Consider the following 19,255-nt stretch of genomic DNA (forward strand, 5'->3'; position numbering starts at 1 on the left):
ATTCATTGACCTGGTAGAGAAAACAGAAACAACAAAAAGAAAAAGCAAAAATATTACTTGGATGAAGTACTTGCGTTCATGTAAATACTATGGTATTTAATTGTATGAAATCCTCTAATGTCAGGAATCAAAGTAAGTCACACTTTTTTCTCTCTGCTCTCTCTCTCTCTCTTTTTTTTTTTTTTTTTGTTTAAATACATGTGTATTTTGAGCATTTTTGACATGTAAGCCAGTACCACCTCAGTGTTAATAGGAAGTACCACAGAATTAGCCAGTGGGAGTAGTCTTTCCAAGGACATAGAGTACTTGAAAGTGCTCTTTTAAGCTAGCTAGTGGAGATAGAGTTGTTCACCAGGGAAGAACAAAAAGATCTGCAAGTGCTTTATTCTTTCTTTCTCTTAATTTGCTATCTATGTATTTTCCTCAAACCCATGTGCAAAGGCTAACCCATCAAACCAGACCTTGGACCTTCCCCACTCCAGACCACTGACCCAAATGTACGTGAAGAGGAAGTAGCAGGAGAATCAGAGAGCACTAAGTGCCTGATTTTACCAATACCTCTGCAAATCAGGCCAATCAGAAATAACAGGTCAAACAAAACTCAAGCTGCTACAGCACCACTCTGCTAGATAGAGAACAGATGGCAACCTTGCTCATCTGAGCTAGAAAATACCAGATTTCATATGTAAAAGCAGACCTTTCCCCAGGTTTTCTCACACACAGTCTAGCTAAGGAGCCTGATGCACTGTTACAACAAACAATAAGCTGTGCAAAGGAGTTTACATTGGTATTCGCAGACTGTTTTGCAAAGCAGGCAACAATTCTTCCATTTTTTTAAATTAGGTTAACATGGTTGGTACTATTTGCAGCTAATCTATGCATGTTCTATTATTTAAAAAAAAAAAAAAAAAAAAGTAAGAGATTTAACATGCTTAAACTGGCATAATCCCAGAGTGTAAACAGTAAACAGAGATCTATTGATAAGAGATATTTATTTGGGCTATGAAAAGGGAAGAAAAAACAACGATGACAAAAAACTCTGTTAAGGATTTCAGCATTTCAAAATCTACTTCACAGTTCAGAATGAAACTACAATTTTGAAATTCTGCAAGAAAAAGTAGCTAATCTTATCAGTGTTCTACCTGCTGAAAGGTCTGTGTGCAAACATGTTTTGGTCAGCTTGGTTTGTCATGAGCCATTTTTATCCAGTTACAACCCACCTACAGCTTTTGGTGATGCTATGGACTAAAAAATAATAAATAAATAAATAAATAAATAAATAAAATAATCTAATGACGCTGGATGTGTTCTTCCTGGTCAATATTAATATCCTTATTCTTCTTTTAGGAATGGTTTCTTTTCATTAATCTATTTACAGCTTTTCATCATTTATCTTGATGAAATCACAGTTATCCAACTGGAACATGTGTATTAAGGCAGTGCATTGAAATTGCACACCTCCATACAGGTATTGCAAGTCACGCTGCACAGACTGCTTATGGTCTTTATTGATTTTCTGGTAAAACAAGGAATCTCTAACAAATGAAAAAGTTAGCTGGGGGTAAGGATAATTTTGCTATGGATGCCTCTAACTAGATCTCTGAAGTAGGCAGGTCAAAACAGAGAGTAACAAGGATCATGGAAAACTACAAATAGTGTGAATCAGCCATGAACAAAAACAGTCCTAGTTTCACCAGCATTTTAAATTTATTTTGAGGTACAACAAGTTCCAGGTACGTATGAAAGTGTAATACTTTATTTATACTATGCATTGGAATGAATCGTGTGAATTACAGCTGTGGAACAGAGAAGCTTCCCCTGCCCCAATATAGCAATGTGTTTCCCATTGAGTCTTGTTGCAAAGATACTACTGAATGTCTCTTCTGTAAGGAAAATATTAATTATTTAATTAATAGTGTCATTGTAATAAAAGTGCCTCTTTTTCAAATATAAGCATTTCATATGTTTAATTATCAACTTCTACCTCTCCTGCTTGTGGAAATAAAAAAAAAAAAAAAAAAAAAAAAAAAAAGACCTTGATGTATGTTATTTTGAAGCTGGGCTCCTGGGCTCCCTTTGCTAGAAAGGACTCTGAGCTTGAAGCAGAGAGCCTGTCTGAGGTAACACAACACTTCAAGCTGATACTCAGTCTTTCTAGATAGCTGGCAGCCTGAAAGAGTCAGACCCAATGGAAGAGTGCTGAGAGAACAAGGTCCCTATTCATTATACTGGTCAATATTACAAAACTAAGTGGAAGGTTAAAGATAAAAGTTTGCTTGCTAGGGCTTAAAAATAGTTAGTAATTCCTTTTTTTTCTTTATCCTTTTTACTTATTTCATTTACTATTATTAAATAATATTGTAGATTACAGTTATTACAGAAAGGAAAATTCGAGAATTTTAGTGTCTAAACATTAGCAATCCCACTGCTTCAGGTCCATAGGCACAACAGAGCTTGCTTAGCATGAATGATTTTCTTCTTAGGTCTTTCTAGTGTACAAGCAATGTCCCAAAGAATTTTTCAGTTCAGTAGTACTCCTAGGCACAGGCATGGTGCAGCACTTGCACCAGTACAACCCATTCTTCATTTGACTTCTTTTACATAAAGCTATACTATTTCTACTGACTTCATGTGATTTTTAACAGTTCTATTGCTCTCATGAAGTGTTTTTATTATAATGTTTTTCCACCAGCTTTACAGCATCATTCGGTGATGGTAGGGCAGCATAGCTACCTATGCTTTTACATTTGCATGAAAGAAAGCATTTTTTTTTCTTTTAACATTGTTTTACTGGTACACTATTTCTTGCTACGTCAAAGCAATCTTACCCAGTAGTGCCTAACTGACCTTTCACCGTCATGTAGGACATACTTAATTTACATTTCATTTGCTACCTCTCTGCAACCATGCCTGCTTTTGACAATGAGGAAGAAATATGCCAGATACCCTTCCGTGTCCTGGTGGTAAAAAATTATCACATGCACACACACAAAATATTTTTCACATGCTGTACCGTGTAGCAATATGGAAAGCAGTTGTAGAGACCCAGTTCTGTAGCAGTGAAATGTGCCAGAGCGTTTTGTATCACTAGATTTCCAAGACTAGTCTAAACAGTCTACTTTACACACTGTGATATAATTTACAGTTTATTTCATTGTACTGTCTCCTCTGGAAATGAACTGTTGTGTAGACCGTGTTCAATTTCCTTCATGCAACTGTACTTTACCATGAGAGTACAACCTACGGGAACTAACGTGACCAAGAATTCACAAACATAATGCTGTCTAATAGCAGTATCTCTTTTTTAAATATTGATCCTGGTGTCCAATCCCAATGTTCAATCACTTTCTTCAATCTCTCTTCAGTCTTTCGGGTGTACAGGAGGATTGAGTGGTTACATGTGTGGTGTTACCTGTGCCAACAAGATACTCTCAGATGTTCAATGTTCTGCAGGTCCCAAGGGAATTTTAAGCAACCAAAGTTCTATTATTGTTGAATTCTTCATAAATAGTATCAGACACATCCTGTTCATTGTCTGATACTACATGCTTAAGGCAGTACCATTACTGTCATTTTACAAAGCACTGAACTTAAAAGAGAAAGCCATTGGCTCAGTGACCTAGGAGTCAAAAGTCAATCAGGTCTATTATTAAGAACACATCCATTTACTAAGCTTGTTAGAGTATTACCAATACTGTAATACTGATATATATCCTATCTATGTATACATTAAGGTGACAATCAGGTCAAATTTGAAGCAGACTTTTTTCAGTCTGTTTTCTATGTCTCAATGTATCTTAATATTCACTCTTTCCTTATACTCTTTCCTTACACACTGACTGGCTTTCTTCAATTTCAGTTTCTCTCACTTATTTTTTAATATCTTTTTAATATGCTTTTCATCTGTGAGTTGGCAATTTCATCAGTGTCATCATTAAGATTACCTTGGTCTCAGTACTGTATATTTGTTAATATGATGTCCATGCTAAGAGCTACTGTTTGGGTTAACCAGAATCATATAAATTGTGATTTAAAATGTATTTTTATGCAGTATTTCAGAGCTTTCCTTGAAGCCTTTTTTCTAGACTACAGAATTTTGTACTCAACTGTAATCTAAGTCTACTTCTTAACTTACTAGTATTCAGATAGAAGATTGTTTCTACAAATAAAAACAATTTGCATTAGCAATGAGATGAACAAATCTAATAATAAATATAATAGAAAAAAAGTAAACTTCACAATCCTACCTCTTGAGATTATGAAAAGGTATTATCCTGCTATGCTTTTTTCCAGGTGAAAGCAAGACTGGAATAAACATCTACTTCACTTTTTGCATTCATATTTTACAAAGAAATAAAAGTGTCTGTTGAAAGTCATTACTAAAAGAACGGCTTGTTCCAGGACTACATTTTTTGTGGAAACTAGCAGAAACATGATTCACACACATCCTCAAGATGTCTATTGTGTGCCCATACCAATAAACTACCATGTTCATCCTGCTGCTGAATTTGACTTTAACTATGCACAAGCAGCAGTTTCTCCTAAACATCACCCTAAGTATACAGATAATCTGTTCAGCAATCCATAGACCATATGTTTAAGGACATTATATAAGTTCTCCTCAAACGTTATTTTGTAGTCCAAAACTCCACAGAATTCACAATTCATCATTTTCCTTCTCTTCTGACTATTGCACTTTGACGCAACCCACAGCTTCTCCAAAAGACATCTTCTTTAAAGTCAGGCACTATTGCATTCTCAGCTGCATTCATGAGGCAGAACCTCAGTAAGGTACCTATGAAGCCAAATTTCCTTCAAAGAGAGACATGCAGTTTAAATTCATCCATGGAACTGACAAATAAAACCTATGCCAAAAACTTACTCTGAAACATATCCATTGGACTAACTACATTCTTCTCCTTATATTTATGTCTAATATGTAGTGATGTCCAAGACCACTAATTTTTGCTCCATGTTGTATTATATGATTAAAAATGAGAAGTAACTTTGTAAGACCTCTAACATTAGGCTCAAGATGATGAAGAAAAAAATAAATAAATTTAATAAATAAAACACCACCAACAACAACAAAAGTCACAGAAATTATTATAATACAAATACAAGCAAAGTAAATGTAGACAACAGCTAATCCTAATATCTCTTTTCCAGGATTAAATTTAACACTGGTTCCCAATTGTTCACTGTTCATAGTTGCTTAAGTTGGCTAACACTCTCTCAAGGAACTTTTCAACAAGCTATTATATAAAGCTTAATAAGTATTAATGAAAGAAGAAATACTTGTTGCATTTATACCACACATTTATAGATATTTCTAAAGCACTGAAAAGTAATTTAAAATTTTGACACACATCAGAAATACAATAACAGATATTATTCTTTATTACCTTTCACAAGTACTTACTCTCAATCTCCTTAATTTTCATTTCCCAGGGTATGCAGGCTGTCTTAAAATTCTCAAAATCTCTTTGGAATTTCATCCATTTCTGAAAAGGGTTACATATTAAAAACATACCAAAAAAAAAATATATATATAATCTGTGACCCCAGATGTGCATTTTCCACTTGAGCTAATGAAAACCCTTATGCAGAGCATCCTTTGGCAGAGCCCACTGCAACAGGAACACTAGGTAAAAGTATCTTCTTTTATTTCCTCTGAGTATGTTTCCTACTGGCTTTGCATGAAGTCCCTATGTCTTCCACAAGAAAAATGATCCATTTGAAAAAATAATCCAAATGAAAAAAGAATCCATTCTTTTCATGCCATTTTTTTTGTCTTTTTTTTTCTATTTTCCTTTTTTTTTTTTTTTATTGTTTCTGTTTTAATTTGTTCTTTCCTTTGATATTCAAAATTCAGATTTGGAGCTCAAACTGTGTCATTTAATTGCAATTACTCTACTCAGTATTTTATCTAACGGATAACTATAACTTCTGTAATTGAGCTTCTGGTGCACATCTGAGTTTGAAAGCCTAATTATTTATTTGTGTGAATATTAATGCTAATAAGATTTGACTACACACCTGCCTGCAGAAAAGCCAGTCTACCTAAAGATGATGCTGGGCAGATTAAAATGTGTCTTGCCAAATGTGATTAACGTTATTCTGCATCATCATTTTAGTTTAGATCAGGAATGTGTTTTTTGTTTGTTTGTTTTGCTTTATTGTTGTTTGTTGTTGTTTGTTTGTTTGTTTTTTTCCCCAGTGAATCTCCAAAATCATCCCAATTTACAGCACATATCTTTGCACTTTAAAGCTGTGTCAGAGCATAAAATCAAGCTTTTTAAGCATAAAACTTATCTGTAGTCTAGAAGTGGATATTTAGTCCATGGCACCATGTACGACTTAGGCCAAAGTAAATCCTGCCAGAACTCATATAATGTGGACCGGCAACCACCATTCAGCCTTTCAGTCACAATTCTACAGAGCTGTATTGCTTTCTGTAATATATCTAGGATATAGCTCTTGGCTTAGTGGAGATGCCCCAGTATTTTTTCTGTGGGACAAAAACAACACTTTCTGATCTTTCACAAGATCAAGAGAAAGACAGGTCTTAGGATCCAGTAAACAGACAAACATAATTTGTGCCAAGAAAAAAATAACTTTTACTAAATACATGACCAGATAAGTGCAGGTCTTGAAAGACAGTTCATTTTTGTCTTGATATATGTCTCAATCAAATTGTGAGCTTGCATTTGAAATTATTACATGTAAGAACAGTGCAAACAGAAGTGTTAAATTTCAAATATAGAAGATGGGTACATGTGGCAGTAATCTTCAAAAGTCTCCCCTTCTGCATTACAGAAAGCTAGTACATACTTACCTTGGTCATCATCACTTTGTATGCATAGAATTTTTTTCCTTTTCCTTTTCCAAGAGCACCTTCAAACTTTTCAACAAAAAGCTGGGCTTCCCTGGAAAATAAGTGCAAGTGAGAGATATAAATGATGCTGCAGTAAACTTAAGATTGTCTCTACCACAATAATGTAGTTTTTCTAGTCTTCATAGAGTTTTGTGTGAACTTGTTCCCTTAGTAAAGCTTAGAAAGAAAAGCTCTGAGATTCTGTTGTCCATCTGCCTAAGAAAAAAATTATTTTCTTATTTTAGTTCAGAGATATATATATGCTAGAGCTTTGGTTCCCCTGTGCCTGTCTTTCCCAAGACTATGTTTAATTCAGCTGTTCAGAATTTCTGCATATATCATCTTTGACTATAAAGAAAAATTTTGTAGAGGTCCCCAAAAACTGAAATTTTGCTTATAAAGATATAGAACACAAATTGATGACACAAATTTGGAAAGATTTTTAAAATTGTTTTAAAAGGTATGGTGTCCATGGATTAAAATAATAAACATGTAAGGCCAATAATGTACTAGTATTTCCTCCATTTCATCTCATCTTCATTTATAAGCATGACTTTCATGTATCTCTCTATTGACAAAATATGCCCTAAAAGTCACTTATCCTTCCCTAAAACACTGGCAAATGGAGTAAGAATTCTTATCTGTCAGTGTATTCTCGCTGTACAACTACTGTATCATCACACTGGACAACTGCAGAGCACTCTATATTATACTAAATACTACACTAAGCATTTGGGAAAAAATATTGGGAAAATGTTAATTGGGATGTACATTCCTCTAGAGATGCTTCTTTAGACACTGAGTGAAAATAATTATCACGTTTATATCTGCTGCTCACAGATTTTACGCATATGAGCAAGCAAAAAGATTGTGTCAAACTGCAAAATCTCACATTGGCTTTGCAGTACAGTGGTGTTGCTGTGATAAAAGAGAATTAAAGTAATATGTGAAGAATGCTATTAGCCACATCAAAATTCCTCTCAACTCAGGGCTAAAATTTCTGCATCTTATAAAATACTATGTTTTTATTGTATAATACTGTAGATTTAGTAACTACAGATGCTTAGGGTAATTTTTTTATTTTCTTTTGAAGACCTGTAAAAACTAGACACCCATCACACTACTCTCTTTACCTCCCAGTACCAAGGCTCCCAATAAATATTTGTTTTCCAGATGATTCAGATTGAATTACTGAATTCAACTTTCACTCTTTGATAGCTCTCTGAGCACTCTCACCTTCCCACTCACACCTAAATCTAAATGGTGAGGCATCAGGACAAGGACAAGTGTCAGTTCTCCTGACAGCCACAAGATTACAGCATGATTTTTTTCACCAATTTTCTAGTTTTCTCCTTTAAGGATTCAGGCTACACACACACACACACACACACACACACACACACACACACAAAAAAAAAAAAAAAGTTGTGACATGGGTTCCAAGATAGTCCTTTTTTATTATTTTTATTTTTATATTCTTTCCTGTGCCAAAAGGCATGCACAGACTCAGTTTAAAAATGAAAAAATCACACAGCTACCCCTTCAGACATGCACATTCATATGTACTATCTCCTCCTCACCACTTCCAATTGCTCCTCAGAAATATAGTCAGTCTTTTTAAGGCTCTTGAGATCTCTTACTTTGTGCTTCTGCATCACATTATACTTATTCTGTGATTCTGGATCACATTCATATTCTGGTTCTCTGATTCTGATTTTTCAGTACTTAGCTAACATTGACAGTGATTGAGACCCTAGCATTTTCCAAGTCACTCAGGTTTTTCAGAGATATTCTGGCTTACATCTCATTCTCTCACTTTGACTTGCAAAATAATTCTACTTTTACATTCTAGCCATCTCAAATAAATGAAAGAAAATAGATTCTTCCATCTTTAAGAAAAGTGTCCAAGAGTCGCAATTAAATCCATGACGTCATGATTTAAAATCTTACTGCACTGTCTGGAGACATATAAGGCAATCTTAACAGTAGGTGGCAGCGTCCTCATAAACTCCACAGTCACTGCTGGAGCCATACCATAACATCAACCAGTATCAATAAACTGGGCATGTAGCTAGCTAAGTCACCACATCATATTTTTGCTTAAAAGAAAAGCTTTATACCATCATTTCTATCACCATGTAATGCAAGCTAGTTCATGAAAAGTTACTGAAATCAAAGTCTGCAGAACTTTAGAAAACATACATGTATATTTTCAGTCACTAACTATATATAGTTAATAACTAGCTATATATAGTTAATAACTATATATAGTTAATAACTATATATAGTTAAGCTGCAGAACATTAAGATTTCAAAAGGTAGGCTTTGGGATTGTTGGGTTTTTGTTTGGTTGGTTTGTTTTGTTTCAAGCGAAGCAATAAATTTGAAAATTAAGGGGATAATATAAAAACAACCATTAAGTCACTTAAAATTCTCCATGGTGGATATGAACGCAGTTTGCCTCTGTGGCTGAACACAGTTCTCCACAAACTTGTTGTATGGTAAAATTATTCTAAGCCAGAACTAAAAAGAATTTTCCACAGTGAAAGTCATAAAAGAATTTATTCCAAATTCTCAATCTAAGCTTTGTGTTTGCTTGTTTGAAATGTCTTTTTACAAGTTTTTGTACATAAAAACAAACAAACAAAAAAAAAAACAAACAGTATTTCTTTTACTTTTCTGACTCAAAGTTAGATTTTTGTAGTATTTAAGCTTTTACTCAGTTTTCTGGCTTTCTACAACAAACCAAAATATTGCTTTTTGAAGGTGGTGATCCAGATTCCCATGGTTAATGCTGATAACTTTCCTGAATGCTTCCTTTGGTTTTGCCCCACCAGTGTCTGTGGTTTCTTCTCTCCCTCTCTTCCAACGCTACCCTGTTCTAGTGTGCACTGTTTACAGAACTATTATAAGCCTCTTCTATATGTGACTGATTTATAATCCATTTTTCTCATATTTTCACTTCATTGTCCTTCACAAGACTAAATTCATCATTACAAAACAGCCAAAACAGACAACTGTCTGATAGTAGTTCAAATTCCCACTGGTTATTTTGTACATGCAGTTAACTGACATACACACAGAAGACTGGAGCACAAAAATGGTTGTAACCATGCATGAAATAAGTTTGCAAAGCTTCTTTTTATTTCATGAATGAAATGTGAGGCAACTCCTTTCATGCTTTTATATATTGTTTGGTCTGTACTTAAAAATGCATTGTATAAACCACAAAAGATTCAATTAACTCCAAATGGTGGATTTATAAAATTATTTTAATTTTCCATTTTGACTGTATTTACCTTCTAATCCAGTTACAAAACAGCATGGCTTTTGGTATTAGTATAACTCTTAGTGTATATTTCACAATGACTATAATAAGAAGATATTTCAAACATGCATAAAAAATGTGGATATTAATATTTCTTAGCTTCCCAACCTGGTGCACCCCTCTGACTATTATCCTTTCTTGATAGTCCAGGTGGGCAGTGACAACATTGAAGAGAGAAGCCTGAAGGCTATCAGACGAGACTTTAGGAGGCTGGGTCGGTTACTGGATGGAGCGGGAGTGCAGGTGGTGTTTTCGTCCATCCCTACGGTGGCAGGGAGGGGTACAGAGAGGACACGGAAAGCCCACCTGTTAAACACGTGGCTCTGGGACTGGTGCCAACGCAGAAATCTTGGGTTTTTCGATCATGGGGCACTTTACTCAGCACCTGGCCTGATGGCCGCAGACGGGTCCCTATCTTTTAGGGGAAAAAGGATCCTGGGCCAGGAGCTGGCAGGGCTCATTGAGAGGGCTTTAAACTAGGTAGGAAGGGGGATGGGGCTGAAGCTAGGATTGTTGGGGCTGTGCCAGGGGGAACAATGGCAAGGCCGGAGGATAAGGCAATGGCCCAGCTGAAGTGCATCTACACCAATGCACGCAGCATGGGTAACAAACAGGAGGAGCTGGAAGCCATCGCGCAGCAGGCAGGCTACGACTTGGTTGCCATCACAGAGACGTGGTGGGACCAGTCTCATGACTGGAGTGCTGCAATGCCTGGCTATACGCTCTTCAGAAAGGACAGGCAGCACAGAAGGGGTGGTGCCTCTCTATATTAGAGAGTCTTTCGAGGTTGTAGAACTCGAGGCTGGGAATGACAAGGTCGAGTCCCTTTGGGTTAGGATCGGCAGGGACAACAAGGCTAGTGTCCTGGTCGGGGTCTGCTATAGACCGCCGAACCAGGATGAGGAGACGGATGAGGAATTCTACAGGCAGCTGACAGAAGTTGCAAAATCTTCAGCACTTGTTCTCGTGGGGGACTTCAACTTCCCTGACATATCCTGGAAGCACAACACAGCCCTGAGAAAGCAGTCTAGGAGGTTTCTGGAGAGCTTGGAAGATAGCTTCCTGACGCAGCTGGTTAGTGAACCTACCAGGGGTGGTGCCCCGCTAGACCTTCTCTTCACAAACAGAGAAGGACTGGTGGAGGATGTGATTGTCGGGAGCTGTCTTGGGCAGAGTGACCACGCAATGGTGGAGTTCACTATTCTTGGCGAGGCCAGGAAGGGGACCAGTAAAACCGCTGTATTGGACTTTCGGAGGGCTGACTTTGAGCTGCTGAGGACACTAGTTGGTGGGGTCCCTTGGGAGGCGGTTCTGAAGGGCAGAGGGGTCCAGGAAGGCTCTTCAAGAGGGAAATCTTAATGGCGCAGGAACGGTCTGTCCCCACGTGCCCAAAGACGAGCTGGCGGGGAAGAAGACCAGCCTGGCTCAACAGAGAATTGTGGCTTGATCTTAGGAGAAAAAAGAGGGTTTATAATCTTTGGAAAAGTGGGCAGGCCACTAGGGAGGACTTTAAGGATGTAGCGAGGCTGTGCAGGGACAATATTAGGAAGGCCAAAGCTCATCTGGAGCTCAATCTGGCTACTGCCGTTAAAGATAACAAAAAACGTTTCTATAAATACATCAACACAAAAAGGAGGACTAAGGAGAATCTCCATCCTTTACTGGATGCGGGGGGAAACTTAGTTACAAGAGATGAGGAAAAGGCGGAGGTGCTTAATGCCTTCTTCGCCTCAGTCTTTAGCGGCAATACCGGTTGTTCTCTGGATACTCAGTACCCTGAGCTGGTGGAAGGGGATGGGGAGCAGGATGTGGCCCTCACTATCCACGAAGAACTGGTTGGTGACCTGCTACGGCACTTGGATGTGCACAAGTCGATGGGGCTGGATGGGATCCACCCAAGGGTACTGAAAGAACTGTCAGAGGAGCTGGCCAAGCCACTGTCCATCATTTATCAGCAGTCCTGGCGATTGGGGGAGGTCCCAGTTGACTGGCGGCTAGCAAATGTGACGTCCATCTACAAGAAGGGCCGGAGGGCAGACCCGGGAAACTACAGGCCTGTCAGTTTGACCTCAGTACCAGGGAAGCTCATGGAGCAGATCCTCCTGAGAGTCATCACGCAGCACTTGCAGGGCAAGCAGGCGATCAGGCCCAGTCAGCATGGGTTTATGAAAGGCAGATCCTGCTTGACGAACCTGATCTCCTTCTATGACAAAGTGATGCACTGGGTGGACGAGGGAAAGGCTGTGGATGTGGTCTACCTTGACTTCAGCAAGGCTTTTGACACCGTCTCCCACAGCATTCTCCTCAAGAAACTGGCTGCTCTTGGCTTGGACTGGCGCACGCTTCATTGGGTTAAAAACTGGCTGGATAGCCGGGCCCAAAGAGTCGTGGTGAATGGAGTCAAGTCCAGTTGGAGGCCAGTCACTAGTGGCGTCCCCCAGAGCTCGGTGCTGGGGCCGGTCCTCTTTAATATCTTTATTGATGATCTGGACGAGGGCATCGAGTGCACCCTCAGTAAGTTCGCAGATGACACCAAGTTAGGTGCGTGTGTCGATCTGCTTGAGGGTAGGAAAGCTCTGCAGGAGGATCTGAATAGGCTGCACTGATGGGCTGAGGTCAACTGCATGAAGTTCAACAAGGCCAAGTGCCGGGTCCTGCACCTGGGGCGCAATAACCCCAAGCAGAGCTACAGGCTGGGAGAGGAATGGTTAGAGAGCTGCCAGGCAGAGAAGAACCTGGGAGTGATGGTGGATAGTCAGCTGAATATGAGCCAGCAGTGTGCTCAGGTGGCCAAGAAGGCCAACGGCATCCTGGCTTGTATCAGGAACAGTGTGACCAGCAGGGCTAGGGAGGTGATCATCCCCCTGTACTCAGCTCTGGTGAGGCCGCACCTCGAGTACTGTGTTCAGTTTTGGGCCCTTCGCAACAAGAAGGACATCGAGCTGCTTGAGCGGGTGCAGAGAAGGGCGACAAAGCTGGTGAGGGGCCTGGAGAACAAGTCCTACGAGGAGCGGCTGAGGGAGCTGGGCTTGTTCAGCCTGGAGAAAAGGAGGATCAGGGGCGACCTTATCTCTCTATATAGGTACCTCAAGGGAGGCTGTAGCGAGGTGGGGGTTGGTCTGTTCTCTCACGTGCCTGGTGACAGGACGAGGGGGAATGGGCTTAAGTTGAGCCAGGGGAGTTTTAGGTTAGATGTTAGGAAGAACTTCTTTACTGAAAGGGTTGTTAGGCATTGGAACAGGCTGCCCAGGGAGGTGATGGAGTCAACATCCCTGGAAGTCTTCAAAAGACGTTTAGATGTAGAGCTTAGTGATATGGTTTAGTGGGGACTGTTAGCGTTAGGTCAGAGGTTGGACTCGATGATCTTGAGGTCTCTTCCAACCTAGAAATTCTGTGATTCTGTGATTCTGTGATTCTTATTCATGTGAAATAATAGCCAAGTAGTTAATAAATAAATAAATAGCCAAAAGTTAATAGAGTAGCACATGTAAATAAGGTGGAACATGCTATATTGCATTATTATGCAGTTAGAATAAATGAAATTCTTTTTTTTTTTTTTTTTAAGAGAAAATGAAAGTCCTCTTGCAATTGAAATAAGTGAAATCAAGTTATCTTTGATTATCTTCAAACATGTCTTACCTTTTTGTGTACGTGGTAGATTTTTCTTTACCAATAATATTTTAAAGAACATTTTTGTACTGCTTATTTAGAGAGATTAGGTCTTAATAAGGGAATGTCATCACTTGCAGACATATAGAGGAGTTATGTGCCTCATAGCAAATTATCTGTTAGCTGCATCCATGAATATCTGAATGACTAATATAAAGAACATATGTAATTGGCAATTAAAAGCAAATCTCAATAACAATATGATTCTATGTAAAGTTCCAATCAGAATTTTAAAGAAATATCTGAAAAAGCAAATTCAGTGCAGAGGCAGAGCTTGAAAGACGGCCTGTAGCTGAAGGAGGCAGAGAAGGTGTATGCAGTTATGTACAAGGAAAAGGAAACAATACAAAAAAACAACAACAACAACAACAACAACAACAACAACAACAAAAAACAGAACTATATTATTTTGCTGGAGATATCAAACAAAAAACGTTTTCCTTCTTCCCTCATCAATTCTTCCCTCAACAGCTCTGCAGTCTGTTGGTCCCACTGGGCTACTCCTAAATTCTATGATTTGCAGGCTAAGAAAAACCCCAGTGTCTACTTAAAGCTTCAGCATTCAGTCAGGGACTGTCCTTTCCAGTCAGTGTCTGTGACACGTGCTCATCTCTGTTAAATATAATTCAATATTTTATTTAATTCAGCTTTCTGCCCTGACGTCCAGTCCACCTCAGGAAAAAAAAAAAAAAAAAAAAAAAAAAAAATAATAATAATAATATTTGTATATTCTTTGTATATCATCCCAACAGAGTTTTTCCACATTTTGCCCTTTTCTCCATTTCTTTTGTTCTAAAAATAAAATATGAAGACAGGTAGAATGGTCAAGAAATATAAATTAATCTTAAACCAGTACAACTATTTTAGAAACCTCAGCAATGACCAAAAACCACACGCAAATATGCACACAACCACTTGGAAGCAGTGCAACTTCACCAACATGAGGACGTGTCAAAAGCAACACAGGGTGACAAAACTGAGCTTTGTAATCGCTGGTATCATGTGTTATAGGTAAATTATCTATATCACAAGACAGGCCAAAGTGTGCCCCGTTAGCTAACTGTGAATTTAAAGAGGCTTCAGAGAAGCCTTATTAATTGAATTACAGACAAAAGGAACTAGTAAATGTTGCATGGGGCCCAGCATTATTGTCCCAGAGAAGCCTGAGTTAATTATTAATACTAGGTGTGGAGTTACAGCTCACAAAGTGCTAGGTGTACAGTACTTTGGGCACTTCAGTGTTGCACAGAAAGGATGAATTACAGCTCTCAGAGGTTGCTGTTAATGAACAGGATTCAAGTGGATTGCTCACATTTTTCAGTAACAGTTCAGGAAGGTTTCAGTGACCAAGATCAAAAAACTCATTAAAAACAAATGTCATATCAATATTGATCACCCAGGACTTTTCCAAATCTTAGAAATATTGGCTAAAAGCTGACTGCAAAACAGCTGTTGCCAGGCATAGCTCACTTGAGAGCAGTTCAGCAATAATGATGGGCAAATTACAGTGTTATTCAATACCCAGCCAACCTTCAGGACAGCCAGGCTGGCCTCCAGGACTGCTAGTAAAAATCCTGAAATGCCCATGTCAACAAACTTGAAACACAAATTCATTGGAGTTTAGACATCCCATCCAAAGATGAGAAATTTCCGTCTATAATACGGATATATTTCCGTATATAATACGTATATATACATATATGTGTTTTCTTTCTACTTATCTGTCTCATTGGATTCTTTGATAAAATCCTGGGGAAAAAAAAAAAAAAAAAAAGAGCAAGAAAGAAAGAGAGAAAACAGAAAAAAAAATGTAAAAGAAAGAGAAGAAGAAAGATTTGTCCTTGGTATATGAAGAGATTGCTGTGCTCCTTGGATTATTTATAAAAACTAGTAAGTTTTCATTGTTGTCTTTACAGTATTTAATTGGAATTCCTTTGAAAGGCCAAAACCTGAGAATTGTCTGCTGTTTTGTTGTTGTTTTGCTTTGTTTCCTATCATCATCTTGTTTGTTTCGATAGTTTGTTAATTGTCTTGTGATACAGTCTTAAACTGAGACCACAGTTGGCATGTTTCTGGATTCTTTGTACAATTGCCTGGTTATATGAACTTCAATAAAATTCTCTAGCAGAGGTAAACTACCTAGCTATTAATAGTCTTTCTATTATGGAGCACAAACCCTTATCTATCCAATAATTAGGTTAGTATTCCAGATCCAAACACAGTAGCACAGCTTTTGAACCTTCCCTTTAGCTTCATATCTATTCAAAAAACAATCAAGAATGCATAGACAGTGATGCAGTCCCCCGAATCAAACATTTAGCTGTAAATTGTGATAACTTTCCTCAGAGTTTATCCAACTTGCAACAATCCCATGAGATTTTTCTTTTGTGTCTTTTTCTAATTCAAAAATCTTTTCAATATTTTAACCCTCTCTCTCTTAATTTCAGTGTTGTAAATAATGACTGATGGTCATTACTATCAGATGGCTCTTAAGTTAATTTCATGCTGTCCTAAGTAGCACGTGTCAAAGGGAAAAGTGCATGGTTATCTTCTCCTATAGAAAAGGCAAAATAAGGGTGCTCACAAACAATTCAAATCAGCAAAAGGAAAATGAGAAATGCCAGAAAGCTCTTTTGAAGAGCTTTCTCTGAAATATTTTTCTCTGAAATGAGATAAAAGTCTAGGCTCCAGCCATTCACAGGTTCTCAACAGCAGGGACTGCAATGCTCTCTGTTCACAGCCATGTCCACTTGTTAGGGGAGAGAAGCAATGGTGTTTGTCACATAACATCTTTTCATTCCTTTCAGTGGTTTCCTTCTACCTCTTTTCATGTCTTCAGACCAATAGAGACCTGACCGTGTCTGAAGCTGAGATGAGAGTCTGAAGGTGATAGTATAGCTCCAAAATGCAGAGGAACACTCTGCATCACACTTCTACAGAAAATAACCAGGGGGGCTAATAAAATGCATCTTTCTAGACATGGGGATCCAAATTAGAAATTAGAGCTGGTCTAATTTTGTAGTGCATCTCAATTAAGAATTCCATTTCAGCAGACAGGGTTTCAGTCACATTTTGACAGAAGGCATTTTCTACAAAGTGACCAGTTCTGTGACTAAGTTTTAAAATTAATTGCTCGTCCATGGATTTTCAGAAAAAAAAAAAAAAAAATGAAGGAAAAGATTAATCTTTCACAAAATTGTCACTAGACCTAAGTAGAAAATGTGTGTCCCATCCTATACATTCTAATTTCAAAGCTTACTTCTTTAAAATATGCATATATTATAATTAGTTTGCATTTGGAAAAGAAACTGGATTTGAATCAACCCACAGAATACATTATCCATTGAAAATTCCTAAAGAAAATTTTAGAAATGTTTTAAAAACATTTTATTTTTGTCACTTTTTAGAAGCAGGCAAATTGATGAAAATTAAATCTTTCCCCCCAAAAATGTTGTTCTAACGAATTAGTTTTTCTTTCAAAAAATGTAAAGAACAAAAAGTCATATACAACCTTAATATTTGCTTTTCAAAATACTGCAAAAAAGTATTTTTCATATTTTGTCATGAAAATGTAAAAAGTTTTTGAGCATTCACAGGGAAACGTTTTTTTGTTTGTTTGTTTTCATTTGGAGTACCTTGGAGTACCTTGGTGCATAGTTTTCCTTTTGCAACGGTATCCTCCCCAAGCTCATCTTACTTTCTAGAAAAAAGCAATCATAGATGTTCCACACAGACATATTTCATATGCTGTCTCCTTCCATTATGTCCATGTCTCCTTGCCAAACAAAAAACTGTCTGGAGGAGAACTCATCTTTTTCCTGTTACTTGTGCCTAACCATATATTTTGCTGTTGCTTGGTTAGTACCACAGGGGATGAGCTACTTAAAACACAGGAGCATAGCAGCTTTGGCAATAATAATAATAATAATAACCCAATTTCTTGTGATTGGTGGAAATTTAACTGATAATTTAACTGAAATGTATTTTTTTTCATAATGAAAATGTATTGATAGATTTGCTAGGAAAAAAATCTAGATTTATATGTAGCTTGACTAATGGAAATTCAAGCTCACATTCCAATCATGTTTTCTTTGTTTTCTTTTTGATAAGTTTAAAAAAAAAAAAAAAATCTGTTCTCCCAAGAAAGTTAGGATAGAAAGAAAAAATCTCTCTCTTCGCTCACGTAATGTTGGGGTATTTATGAAATTGGATCATTTTTCCTTAATAAGACATTAAACACAGCAGTGGAAGAAGCTACCAACATAAATTTGACAACTGTAGAAAACAAAAGGTTTTACAGGAGGTCGTAATGGAAACTTAAAAAAAAAAAAAAAAAGCAAACAAAAAAGACTTGAGTTTTTCATATCTGACAGAGACAAGAAAGCACTGGTCTGCAATGCCATTAACCTCTACTTTATCTGAAAGCACAGCCTGGAAAGGAGATACCAGAGATAATTTGAGGTAAATTTGTCTGTAGGTGTTGAAACAAAGTGAAAGTTTAGAAAAAATATTGCACAGTAAAAAGCAGGGTTGCAGATATTCATTACGAAAGTCAAACCATACTTCAGGACTGCCAACTTCTTTTTCATCTTCCATGGCTTGTTTCGCAATGTTGCAATTAGCTTCTTTTTTTCTTCTACCTCTTCTTTCAGCTTGGCCAATTCTTCCTCTGTAATTGGCTCCTCCTCAGAGTCAGAATCAGAGCTTCAGATAAAAGTGAGAATAAAAACCATCACCAAAACTCAGGAGAGAAAAAAGTTTTCAGTGAAGTGCATACATGGTGTTAATTTTTGTAAACTCTGACACCTAGAAAATGCCTTCCCTGCTGCAGTGAAGGTTTTGCCTACACTTTATCAAAGGCAAAACTTGCACATGAAGTGCAGAGCCAAAGCTGAACCAGCACTACATCCAGAACAATGAAACTACAGATGAAGAATGACTTTTCCTTTGGTGTAAGTGTCCTGCAGGAGTAACAAGCCTCCTCAGAGTCCAACCCAAACTTGCAATACCTAATAGAATATTTTTATATATTTATGAAGTTTTAAAACAAATACAATAAAAGCAAATTTTTTTGGCAACATATCAAAATAAAAATTTCTTATTATTCATCCACCTTTAGGTTTTATGAAATACACAACATTGTAGCAAAAGCTACAATGGAGCAGTTTAAGATCTCCAAACATACAGGAGTAAGACAATATAGGAAAGAAACTCTCAGAGTAATCAGATGACCCACTATTAAACACTTAAATACTGAGAATATTATAAAATTAAAAAGTTGAATTCACTAGGCATAAAATTTCAGGCTTCATGTGATAAAAAAAACAGTGCCACATAAAGTATCAATCTAGAGAGAGCAAAATTGGTCCTGAAATATTTTT

General features: G+C 37.4%; 1 protein-coding gene across 1 annotated transcript in view; it reads right to left on the bottom strand.

Moving 5' to 3' along the window:
• TMC1 (transmembrane channel like 1) overlaps positions 1-19,255 on the bottom strand; it is a gene marked incomplete at both ends in the record, with an annotated part of 67,399 nt that overhangs the window by 42,250 nt on the left and 5,894 nt on the right. Inside the window, 3 exons of the mRNA XM_084504646.1 lie at positions 5,423-5,504; positions 6,839-6,929; positions 18,438-18,578. Of these exons, the coding sequence (XP_084360772.1) occupies positions 5,423-5,504; positions 6,839-6,929; positions 18,438-18,578 (314 nt within the window). The remainder of the gene's footprint in view (positions 1-5,422; positions 5,505-6,838; positions 6,930-18,437; positions 18,579-19,255) is intronic.

This window comes from Aythya ferina, assembly GCF_964211825.1.
Source record: "Aythya ferina genome assembly, chromosome: Z".
Lineage (NCBI taxonomy): Eukaryota > Metazoa > Chordata > Aves > Anseriformes > Anatidae > Aythya > Aythya ferina.